The 12,358-nt window shown below is 40.3% G+C and overlaps 1 protein-coding gene and 1 non-coding gene across 5 annotated transcripts; both read left to right on the forward strand.

The window, feature by feature from the left end:
• Positions 1-3,312: 3,312 nt before the first annotated feature.
• On the forward strand, positions 3,313-10,943 carry LOC106934714 (hepatitis A virus cellular receptor 2 homolog). 4 transcript variants are annotated; one of them, XM_015014793.1, is made up of 10 exons: positions 3,313-3,531; positions 4,240-4,441; positions 4,596-4,735; positions 4,829-4,900; positions 5,061-5,134; positions 5,372-5,480; positions 5,575-6,766; positions 8,441-8,577; positions 8,749-8,813; positions 9,633-10,943. In XM_015014793.1, exons 1-7 carry the CDS (start codon positions 3,498-3,500, stop codon positions 5,652-5,654), a joined length of 711 nt encoding a protein of 236 aa, XP_014870279.1. In that variant the 5' UTR covers positions 3,313-3,497; the 3' UTR covers positions 5,655-6,766; positions 8,441-8,577; positions 8,749-8,813; positions 9,633-10,943. The 4 variants fall into 4 exon arrangements, with proteins under 4 accessions (XP_014870279.1, XP_014870280.1, XP_014870277.1 ...); XM_015014794.1 differs by having other exon boundaries at positions 8,511-8,577; XM_015014791.1 differs by having other exon boundaries at positions 8,441-8,813.
• trnad-guc (transfer RNA aspartic acid (anticodon GUC)) lies at positions 7,461-7,532 on the forward strand. The gene has a single exon. It is a non-coding gene; the product is annotated as a tRNA-Asp (tRNA).
• Positions 10,944-12,358: the final 1,415 nt, after the last annotated feature.

Consider the following 12,358-nt stretch of genomic DNA (forward strand, 5'->3'; position numbering starts at 1 on the left):
TTAAAACAGGGAATTATTGTTTCACGATCAAAATATATGCATACACACCCAGTAATGTTACACTAAATGTTTCCCAGCAGCTGAACTTTGACCTCTTTTTGACTGGCGTTTTACCTTTGACTCTAAGAACTCATTTGAAATATTTGAATTTTGAATTTGTATTTATTTCATAAATGGGGACAGTGCATATTAGCTAGAAATATGCACTTAGTCAACATGAATAAATCAGATAAATATGAAAAAATACAGTTAAGACACATAACATGCATGATCTATAATGTATGACAGATTTCAATACATAACTAAAAATAGAATAATTCACAGTAAATATTTTCAATAAAAATAAAAAGTCACATCCATAAAAAAAACCCCACATAGAAACATTAATTTAAAAAATGATCAAAGTATGAGAACAAGCCTGATTATCTAGTAATCAGTGATTTCCTGAGCAAGTTCAGCAATGTAACAATTCATAGTTCTACAACTGGAAAACCGTCACACAGAAAAAATGCAGGTTTTAATAGAATAATCAAATTTCAATTCAGTTAAAATATTGCAGTGTGTTTTATCTTCGCTGTCTGTAGAATAAAAACTCTTCTTCTATGGCTGCAACCAGCTGAAGAAGGTCTGAGCTAAATTAGATTCACTCTGCAGAGCTAAAACCAACACATGAACAGAATTTCTGAATTTACTTCTTATTTCTGAATATTCAGCTTGCAGGGAGTGATACTGTTTTTATGTGGATTTGTTTCAGCTGGTTTCTGCTCCTTCCTGCACACCTGGTCCTCATTTCCTTATTATCATCATCATCATCATCATCACAGCTGCACACAGTTAGTCAGAGGCTCCATAAGTTATAAATATTTCCTAGGATCCACTGGATCCTTTCAGACGGTTTAGCATTATCACAGACATCAACAGACCAGCAGAACTTTGTGAAGGACTTTGGTTCAGTTTTAGGAACTGAATAAAAAGTCATCAGTTAAACACACATTAATCAAACCATTTATCAACCAAATAAGCAACATTTTCAATTCAAAACTTCTTTTAGAGCTAATTTATTGAATAAAAAGCCACATGAGCTCAACAACAGAGATTTATAGTTTTTTAATCTGTTCAGGTTCTTCAACCATCAGATTTAGAGCAAAGTGTTTGAGGAAGTCCTGATCATTCATGGAGCTTCCAAATCCAGCTGTTAAATCACACTTTTATTTTTTACAGTGTTGATAGCAGCAGTTAGGGCTCCAAACTGTCCAAATTGTCAAATGTTATCTTTGTTTTTTTTTGGTCATTTTATATCATAACTTCTGGCTGATCCTTCAGACCTCCATAGGATCCTCAAATAAGCAGATGTACTTATTTTTACTTTTATAAAATTGTTTATTGGCATCCAATTTCTAACAGGAAGCTTTTTTACTCTGAGCTAAAATAGAGGAAATATGACTCTGTAATTTTCAGCTGAGTCACCTCTTCCTGTCTAATAAAACTCTTAAAATGTCTCGGCTCTGGTTGTCTCCGTCCTCCATGTTTGTTGTGATCTGCTGACATGAACTCCCATCCGCTCTGCTTTGTCGGCTGTTTGATGGTTTTGAATCTTCTGTGTAAATACCAAAGTGAACTAATAGCTGCAGTGTTTGTTTCTGTGTCATGATGAGCTTTAGGTCCACAAACAGACGTCTGCCTCCATGCTGCTGTTCAGACCGAGGTTATAAATAAAGGTTGAACTGAATCTGGGGCAGGCAGATGATGGGAGCTCCACCGCGACATGAACTCACTTTAATATGCTACAAAAATACATGAAGTGTTTTCCTCCCAGCTGCAGGAATGCCATTAAACAGGAATGTGGCACAAAATCATGTTCTAGAGACCAGAAGCTGAAAATAACTGACCTTTGACCTCCCGAATGTTTTCACTGAATGACGGAGTAGAGGAGGCATTACTTTCTGAACTTTAACTTTTATTTAATTACAACATACAGGAAAAAAAATTAGAAAATGACACAAAGCAAAGATTTTGCCCATATAGAAAAACATTCCCATCCAGCGGTGCTGCACTGCCTTATCAGAGGAACCAAACTGAGAAACATTTGAGATGAAGGACCGACCTTGAATGTGACCAAAGAGGCTCCACCTTAAATCTATGACAACTTCAGGTATTCTGGGAAGATTTTTGACCATTTATGAGGTCAGACACTGATGTTGGATGAGGAGGTCTGATCGCTAATTGAACCCAAAGGTTTTCTATCAGGTTGAAGTCAGGCTCTCATCCATCTGTTTATGAATCTTCTTTATACTCATGTCACGAGGTGACTCTGAACCCATCCAAATCGATGCAGGGGTGCCAATACTTTCTCCAGCTGAACAGAAACTAAACACAAGCTATTAAAGAGGAACGATCTCGAGTCAGTTCACAGTTTGTTATTCCAGCTGGAAACTAGAGATCAGGATGAACTCTGTGTTTGAACCTTCAGAATCACATAAAGACTGTTACAAAGTCAGCCTTCTACATTTCATACATTAAAGATCTGCTGCTGCTGTATCAACCTTCCAGTGATTCCAGTGTAACAAAGTGATTAACGGAGGCTAAGAAACATTCTTTACCTACAAAAATGACCAAATCAATAATTGTATAATTACTTATTATAATAACATCAATAAACAAGTAATTATTGATAATAATAACACCAAATAAAAATGAAGATACATTGATTAGTTACTTTGGAAATTGTGAAGATTGGTTAGAAAACAATGGAGAGATTTGGAAATTTTAAACAGATACAGATTAAATAAGTAAAACATTAAAATTTGGACCAGATGATGATCCAGATATTCAGGATATAAAATAAACCAACACAAAATAAAAACTGAGGGAGTGAATAGCGACGTGAGCTGGATCAGGATCGATATATCTTCTGTAAACCAACAGGATTTCAGTTTGACATAAAATTATTTAATCCTCCTGGTAAACCAGAGGCTGAGCAGAGCCCTCCCCATCACGTGCAGAGCCTGCACTTCTCGGCATGATGTCATGTTTCCACTTCAGACTGAGTTTACCTCACATCATCCTTTAAATATTTAATGAGTTTATTTCCATTCTATTAAGTCTCTGAATAAAGTAAACCAAACATATGACTTAATTGATTTAAAAATAAAACACACTAATATTAAACCTCCGTGGTCACGTGACCCACCGATGGAAAGAATGGGCGATCGTTCGGTTTAATATTGGGTCTGACTGAAATTTACTCCATGTTTCTTTTATCAGGGAGAGCAGCCCACAGCGCCACCTGTTGGCCACACTCACCCCAGTTTAAACCAGTTGATGGAGGCCATGTTTCATGATGTTTCTCTGAATGTTGGACAGTTTGAGTTAAACTTCCAGGCCGTTTGGCAACAACAGTCTGGCTCTATAAATACCCGCTTGGATGGAAAAGGGAAGTGAGGAAATTTAGTCATCTGTTCCGTCTCTCTCTGTCCGTCTGCAGGAGACACAGCAACATGCTGCTGTTCACCTCCGTCTGGCTCCTTTCAGGTGAGAGACCATTGGGGTTATTAAATGGTGCTTTGATTAAATCAGGATTTAATTTCATAAAACTTGTCTATATGCAGGAGGTTAGGCCTGAAAACATGACTCCTTTCCCTATGTGCAAGAATATTATATGACAGCATGTTGCGGCCATAGAAAAAACAGGAGTACATTTATGCCAAAAAATTCAGAAATGTTGAAATTAATTGCAGAATTTTTCTAGAAAATAAAAGGAAATTCGAGTTTAGAAAGTCATCATTTAAAAAAAAAAACCCCAGAAATGTTTAAATTAACCTCAGACTTCTTTTAGAAAAACAAATAAATTTGAGTGTTAAGATAAAAATTTTCAAAGTTTGAGATTAATCTAAAATTTTCTAGAAAAATCTTAAACTTGGGTTTATTTTGTAATGAGAAAAAAATAGTGTTCATTTTTTAGTTATAGTTCCACCATATTTATAAATTTATGTTTCAAACCATTTCATTAAAAAGCTAAATATTTTGTTTGAAAATTAAACAAAGGTATTTAGTGTCCAACTAAATGTTTAGATTTGAGCTAAATATTTAGTTTACAAACTAACTACGAGGCGTTTCCTAATCACACGGATCGACTCATTCAGTTCTGGATTAGTTAATGACTTCAGAAACCCAATTATGAGACTTCAGAAGAACCCAAAATGGCAAAATTACTGAAGTATCCCTTTGTTTCCGTGTCAGTGACGCTACGTGTGTCAGCGGTTGCCACGGAGACCGTGGTGGGCGTGGCCGGACAGGTGGTGAAGCTCCCGTGTCGGTTGGACGAGGCGAAGCAGAGCGGAGTGGAGGTGTGCTGGGGAAGGGGGAAGCCATCACTGTTTACCTGCCACAACACCCTGATCAACGGCGCCGGGGGTCAGGTGACCTACCGACAGTCACACAGGTACGCCCCTACAGTCACACAGTTGCATTCAAAAGCAGGAAAATTCTGATTGCGCCTGAAGATTTCAAACTTTTTAAGGAAAGAAAAATGTTGATCTGATTACAGCCGTTCTCTTATGCTAGTGAGTGAAGCGGTGTCTTTCTGTCTTCTGCAGGTTCTCGGTGTCCTTCTCCACCTCCGCTCTGTCCATCTCTGGGTCTCGGCTCTCAGATGCTGGTTTCTATCACTGCAGAGTTCATCTGCCCGGACCCTTCAACGACCCAACGTCCACCGTCCACCTCATCATCATCCAGCGTACGCTCACTCCTCCACCTCTGACTCTGATGATGTAGGCTGTTACATCTCCAGCTGCTGGCCTGAATCGTTTTGTTTTCCGCCATCTTGCAGCTCGCTCTGTGATCGCCGAACATCTGGGCCGTGAAGATGTGGAGAAGTTCAACACACCAGACACCATAACAAGTAGGTGCAATCTGATCTGAGAGCGAGCGGCTGCTTAAAGGAGCAGTATTAAATTAAATCAACTATTTTTAGTTTTACATTTTTTTTAATGTTATTCCCTCATCTAAAACATACCCTGACACTTTCACGCATGATTTCTAAACAATTCTGGATTTGACAGGTTTCATCACAAATCAGAGAGGAAGTGATGTCACAGTAGGTGCAGGAACAGAGCCAATGGTAGCTCAGGTTCAGGTAGGTTTACTCCATCAATTCCACATCAACAGCAGGAATCATCTTCTGCACCAAGAACAAACTCAAAACATTGTTTATCAATTCATTAGTTTTAATAAGTTGGTAAACAGCTTGTCTAAAGTGTGTTTTTCATTTGTTTTATGCTACTTTTTTTTTTAATTGTTCATGAGTTAATTTTTCATTTATTTATTTTTTTATGTTTTTATTGACCTGCTGCCTGTTTCTTCCTCCGGTCAGTCTCCTGACCAGGAGGAGTCGGTGAACTCTCTACAGACCTTTATTGGAAGCACTCTGAGACTGGCATTTATCCTCTTCATCCCTGCTGTGCTGCTTGCTGCTGGTTACAGTCTGTGCAAAATAACAAACTGAATCAAAATATTTAGAAACATTTTTTAAATTGGTTTAAAGTTGAACTCTTAAAACTCGTCTGTTGGCTGCAGGAGTTTGGAGATCTAACCAGGAAGTAGAGACTGAAGGAAGGTTGGACCAATCAGAGGAGGAGGAGACCAGCTCTGTGTGAAGATGAAGAACAATCAGCAGATTACTGTGATCCCCGACCTTCTCCAATGTTCCTCTTTTGGGACTTAAAACATCAAAGTGGCATAAAACCGAAAAGTCTTCATCTATTGTTTTCTCTGTCAGAACTGAAGCATGAAATGTTCATCTTAACAACAGAAAGATGTTGAAGATTGCCTATTTTCTTACCCTCATTGTGTTTATTTTATACATACAAATTAGATTTTGGGTTTGATCAGCTGTTCTTTAGATCAGTTTTCTTCTGCTGATGTATTTCTATCTTCATTCTAAATTCTTACAGCAACTCAAGAAGTTCAGCCTTCTACAGAAGCTGCTAATCATGTTTTCCATCTCTATTATTCAGTCTGTCATGTAGTCATCAATCACTGTGTGGCTTGGCTAGGACAGAGGTCAAGGCCATTTTCTTCCCCCAGTACTCAATTGTTCTGCTAGGAAACAAAAGTTAAGTCCTGTAACATCAAACCTTTTTTCTTTTTTGCTTAAAAAATGATGGCAAATATGTACATATTATTCTTCTGTCCTTATTTTATTTCCTCTAAAGACTATACATTTAAATACTTTGTCTGCATACTGAGTGTTTGAGACCTAAATCGGTTTCCTCATTTTCGCACTCAATCTTGGCCAGTAAAGTTGTTCTGAGTATAAATAAATGTGGCAAATCATGAACTGTATTTTCTATCATCCAAAGTTAATATCGTAATTGAAGTTTAGCCATTCTAAGTGATTTGGATGTGGAGGTGAGCCGGTTAGCAGGTTTCAAGGCTAACCCTGAAGTGGTTACATACAGAAAAATAACCCTTTAGCCAAGAGTCCTTAGTTGAGATAGTTTGGACCATGAGGTCTAAATAGTCACTCAGGAACAAAAACAAATTGGAACAGGATTGAAATATCTGAGAAATATATTTCTTTGTTTCTATTATCAGAAAACTAAAAACAATGTTATTAGCTAAAACGAATAGTAGTAAGCTAACAGCTGATCACGTGATCTAATCAGTCACAGGTGGGCCGTCGCCATATTTAAGAGACTGTAGCACATGCTGGAGATGTACTGAGGGGTTTTTTGGTTGGAAAAATGTTGTCGTTCATGTGGAGAAAGTAAGTTTAACATATATTTTCCTCCTTTGGGGTTTAATGGCATCAATTTAATCCTATTGTGTTTGGTAACTTCGTAATTTTTCGGTGTTTTCAGCTGCTAGCCGAAACCGAGCTAACTGCTGTAACGCTGTTGGAGCCTTTCCATTAGCATAAATCAGATTTATTCTTCACTAATTTGTTTTAAACTAAACTGGGGGTAACTACAAAAACGACCAATTTCAGACCGTTTTCGGTTATGTAAGGTGTATTGCAGTTTTCTGCTTCTATACAAAACAGTGTTAGTTTTATTTTCCTTCACACAATATGGTATCTTAGTACCTTACAGCATATTTTAATAGAGAAATAACATTTAATGGGAAAAGGGAACTGCGTCTGGTTATTTAAATTGGCCCATTTCTGTCATCTGACTGATTTAATTGTATTTGACTTCAGCAGACTAAGTTTTATACATGTTAAGACGACGCAATGAGGAAAAAACAACTTTGTTTTACATAACAGTAAAAAGTAGAGCCACGGCTGTTTGAAACACGTGTATTTTGCGCGCAGTACCATTTAGTAGTGTGCCTCCGTGCTGGCTTATAGGTTATTAAAGTAAACCGATGTAAACGTCCAAATGATATTGAGCAATGTTAGTTACCGGGTATATCATTGCAATGGATAAAATCGGTACTGCAGCGGGCTGTTTTCGCGGTTTTCCTCGTTAGTATAGTGGTGAGTATCCCCGCCTGTCACGCGGGAGACCGGGGTTCGATTCCCCGACGGGGAGGCACAACTTTTTCATATTTCAAATTAATATTTTAGATTAATCTGATCTGAGACGCCATGTCGCCAGATCTAGTAACAGAGTAGTTATTACACGGTAATTACTATATATATATATCCCCATTTACTCTTGAAATTAGTCTGTCAGTTCTCTATTAATAACTAGATAGTTATGTACCTGAGTTCCAGGTCAGAGTTTGTAGTTTAAGTTCCATTTTGCTCTATTGTTTTATATTCTTTAACATGTAGAATATTTGCTAGTGGGTTTTCACTATTTTTCCATTTCATTGAGGTAGATTTGATCATAAATAAGAACTGAGGATAAGATTGCCCTGTCAATAGGACATATTTTATGTTTGCACTATGGACAACTGACTGTATGAATAATTCTGGTCTTTTTATGTTGGTCCTTTTATTTTAAGTGTATGTGGCGCCCCACATACACTTAACACTAGCTAAACACCAATAGCTAGTGTTTTGGGTTCATACTGTCCTTGATGATGTTTATTCATGTTGATTCAGTTGGAGTTGGATACACAATGTGAACTTACCTTCATAATCTTGTTTTATATTCAGATTATACACCAACTTGTTTAATTCTCATCGTGTGTTAGCCACAACAGAAACTGAGACAGATATAATCTCTGCTTGTCTTTACACAAGTCCATCCAGCTGGGCTTTTCTGCAGAAATTACATCTGATCCTCCTTGAAAGCTTCAGAAGTTGATTGTCAGAATATTCAATTCTAAAATAATCATTTACAACAAACTCACCTACAGAACAGTAGGTCCTGTAGGTGAGTTTAGTCTGTTACCTGAGGTAAAGTATCTTAATTCATTGAGGCAGAAAATATCTCCTTTTCAGCCAACTGCTAAATCACTAATGTTTAATTCTTTCCTTTCTATCTTTCAGATTTTTCTGAAATGTTAGGATTGAACCTGATCCCTAATGTTCACGGTGATGATGCTGTGTTTGTGTCCAGCTCCGACCACCTGGGCCCCATCAGAACCTCAGACGTCCTCAGAGATCCGCTGCTGCTCAGACTGCGGGTAGAAACTCAGCTGGTCTAACGACCTTCATCCTGCTGTTCTGTCACATGATCATCTCTCTCACACAATCCAGCAGCCTGCTGTTTCTGGCCATCCAAGTAGCATTCACACCCTCCTATTCATCGCCCAACAAGCTATTCTGAAATCATCCTCTTTCACTTCCTGATCCAGCTGATCAGCTGACCACACCGAACCTCCTGACTTCCTGTTCTAACAGCAGCAGCTCCACAGAGGAGGTGAGCACCATGAGGCTGTCCTGAGAGACAGCAACCAGTCAGACTTATTTAATGGTCGATGGTTCATTAAGTTTCCTATTTAAACCACGTTGTGTAACTCCAGTCATCAGAGCAGCAGTCAGGATGTTTCAGTTTAAAACGGTTTCCTCGGTTTAAACCACAGACTCACTGATCTGAGTGGATCCATGTATTCCCATATTGTTACATCCATGAGTTCAGTTCTGGCTTCAGTGATGATAATAATGATTCGTGTTTGTAGGATCAGCAGGAGGGCAGCAGGCTGACCCTGGTTCTGGTTCTGATGGCTGCTGTTCAGCTCTACCTGAACTGCTCCTGAGTTTCCCATCTTTGCTTTTTGTTGTTCCATAAAAAAGCCATTCAACCACATTTTATCCCCATACCTAATTTGTAAACTTCCCAAAAAGAAGCTCAGAACAATTCAGTTCTTGTCCAAGAAATTAATACCATTAATTAATAATTAGTACAAAAAACTGAAATAGGCAACAAAATTACAAAAACAATACAGCAACAGCAGAAACTACTTACAAATGTTATCAGTCTCTTCCTGAGCAGCTTTTCAGCAAAAGATTGAGAAGCTGCTTCTCCTGCTGCTGGACCTTCTTTTTGTTGTCTCGGCCCAGCGCCCTCCTGGCCCTGGAGCTGACCTTTACAGCAGACTTTACCCAGCAGGCTGAGGGCCTTTTTTAGTGTCTGTTGAAAGAGGAGAAAATCAAATCAGGTTTTCATGTTGTGATAATGACTCACTAAATATAATTACAAAAAAAAAAAAGAAAATTATTGTTTCTTGTCCTTTTTCAGAAGGAGTTAAGGAGGGACTCTGCAGGAAAAAAAACACATGGAAAGAAATTAAATCCAAGATGAGTACTGCCCCTTAAAGCTGCACACTGTATGAAGGAAAGAGGACAATAAGAAAGACCCTCACCTCATCCTCCTCATCAGAGGACTCCCCTGTTCTCCTTCTTGGCCCTCTTCTTTTTCTCCTCAATGTCTTGCATCTTCTCCTCCAGCTCCGAGAACCCCGTCTCTTGAAGAGAGAATGCGTTCTCATCCTACTTCTTGAAGCTGGAGGGAGGGAGAACAGGATGCGGGCCTGTTCTTTGGCTGGACGGCGCTCTTAGCGAGGGAGGTCTGCGAGGGACATCATTGACTGAGAGAAAAACAAGCCCACCAGTTCTTCTTTCCACTCATGTTGATCACAAAGCCCCGGGCATCCTCCCCTGTGTTCTTCCTCACCTCGACCACCGTCATGTTCACGAAGACCCACGTTCTATCTCTGTAAATGGAGGCGACAAATGCACTGAGGTAGCCGTAAAAACAACTCCTCAACTGGTCGCGCTCTTCCTCCTCCATTTCAGATGAGGCGGTAAAGAGAAAAAATGTTGGATGTTGCATCTCTTCTGTACACATTCAACCTTTGGAGAAGGATGGCAACATCTTACCTAGCAGTTCAGGGATCTTCACCATGACCAGCTGCCTGCAGCTGGTCCAGGACCACTGGTGATACGGCGCACAGCTCCTTGGCCGACTTCACCTTAATCTGATGAAGAGCCACCTCAGGTTTTCTCTAGGTAGAGGCAGCCATGCCGGCGTTAATCTCTCACCATGTCTGATCCTTTAAATTATGCAGGGGAGCACGGATTATAATCCATGAGATTATAATTATTTCAATTGAATTTTTTTTTAATTATTTTAAATTTGAATCTCCTCACTGCCACTCCACACATGCTTTATCCAATCTTGACACACTTTAACTGGGAACCAGGCCCTCTTTGTCATCCCCAGGTGAGGTCAGCTCCACCTGAAAGCGACTAGAAAACGCAGGGCAATAGAAATTTAGGATTACTCGCTCTGTGTCGCCCCATGAACCTGCTGTGGAGGAACTTATAAGAGAGTCTCAGCTCTTTCAGGGTCTGCTTCCATGTTTTTGACCCGGTGGGTCTGGAACAGGTGCCACCTACTATGGCCGACTGAGCGGCAAATAGCAGCTGACTTAAAAAATCCTGAAAGATTAATTGTTTCATCTTTCCATTGAAACACGGATCAGTTTATTAATAAAGATACGGAGAAAATGACGCATTGTTGATGAGTAAAGGATGTTTCCGTTTCTAATTTGTTATGGAAGTTTTCCGTAGTCATTTGGCAGGACAGTAAATGTATTTCCCTGTCACACCAGAGAACCCAGTGGACATGGAGATTGTTTGGGCCTCGTTTCAGAGGCCTGTGGCAGAACCTGCACAAACGCCCAGCAGGATGCTCCTCCTTGGCCTTTCCTCCGTCACCGTCTGGCTTCGGCTGAGCGTAGCTTTGCAGCCTCCAGCTCTTGAGTTGTAGAAGTTGGCAAACGCCATTCTAGGGTCAGTCAGACCCTCTGCTACTTCTGTCTGGTAAACCTTTTTACGACTAATAAAAATACTTTACCTCCCCAGACTGATCAGTGAACAGAGGATCCATCACCCTGAAAACAAGACTTTGGATGATGGTCAGTTCCTCGTTCTCTTTTTCACCAGCTGCTGATCTTTCTGCTGCTGCACAATCTCCTTAAACATTTGGTCAGGTGGTGTTTTTGTTCAGGGAGCATCCTGGGGTTTAATTCTGGGAGGATCACATGGTAACTACTGGAGTACTACAGTCTCCAGGATGATTTGGTGTTTTTATTCTTGGCCAGATGCTTCACATAACACAAGATGTGCCGTTTGGTTGTTGGGTGTAGAAGGCTGTTAGGATCTTTCAGGGAAGCTTGAACTCAAGCAGCATATTCAGCATCCACCTTAGTGAGGCAGTCTTTCTGCCCAGGTGCTTTTCCAGAAGCTGGTCGATGGCATCCGTCATGGACTGTGTCTTCTTGGAATGATCCAGGACAAAGATCAGACCGCCTGCCTTGATGGGACCTGTGCGAGCGGCTCAAGGAGAGGCGGCAGACAGCAGCGGTGTCACTGGCACGTGATGGAGAGACAGAAATTAAAGTTTAGATTCAGAAAAATCTAAATCTAATCTAAATGGGTCTGGCCTGTAACTTCCTGGGAGAGTCTGTTCAGGTCTGAGACCAAATCAGGATCAAAAACAGCAGGGAGCTTCACATCTGGTAGTTTCAGATCCACAAGACGCTGTAACTCTAAACAAGCGATTCCCATCATCCCCGGTGCCTGGAAGAGCTCAGTGGATACCTGAGTCCCAGTGACTCACCTGGACTGGTGGAGGTGAAACCCCTCCTGCTGAGAAGTTCCCTGCAGATTGATCCATGGAGGTACAGCTGCCTCCTCAGCCTTGACGTGGTTCAGTTGGATTGTTACACCATGTCTTTAGAGGATGCCCCTTCCAACCTCTGGGTCACTCAAGCAGCCATGGAGGATGTGAACCCATTGGATTCTCCACACTTTGAGCATGGAGTGTTTGAAGAGCGACACGCCATCAGGATCACATTCTGAGAAAAACCTCTGCAGAGCGCTCTCCGCCAACTCTCCAGGATTCAGGACCTTCTTGTGGCAATGCTCTCTGATGTGCTGCTTCGTCGGGTTCGGTGGCTC

The sequence above is a fragment of the Poecilia latipinna genome, unplaced genomic scaffold, assembly GCF_001443285.1.
Source record: "Poecilia latipinna isolate Pla-1442-1.1 unplaced genomic scaffold, P_latipinna-1.0 Scaffold1847, whole genome shotgun sequence".
Taxonomy (NCBI): Eukaryota; Metazoa; Chordata; class Actinopteri; order Cyprinodontiformes; family Poeciliidae; genus Poecilia; species Poecilia latipinna.

What these genes read in the sequence shown, in the direction of transcription:
- LOC106934714 (XM_015014791.1), top strand. Translation starts at nt 3,498, where the DNA reads ATGCTGCTGTTCACCTCCGTCTGGCTCCTTTCAG. An exon ending in CTCCGTCTGGCTCCTTTCAG is followed by an intron (nt 3,532 to 4,239) that starts GTGAGAGACCAT and finishes TTTCCGTGTCAG; the next exon opens with TGACGCTACGTGTGTCAGCG. An exon ending in GCTGCTTGCTGCTGGTTACA is followed by an intron (nt 5,481 to 5,574) that starts GTCTGTGCAAAA and finishes TGTTGGCTGCAG; the next exon opens with GAGTTTGGAGATCTAACCAG.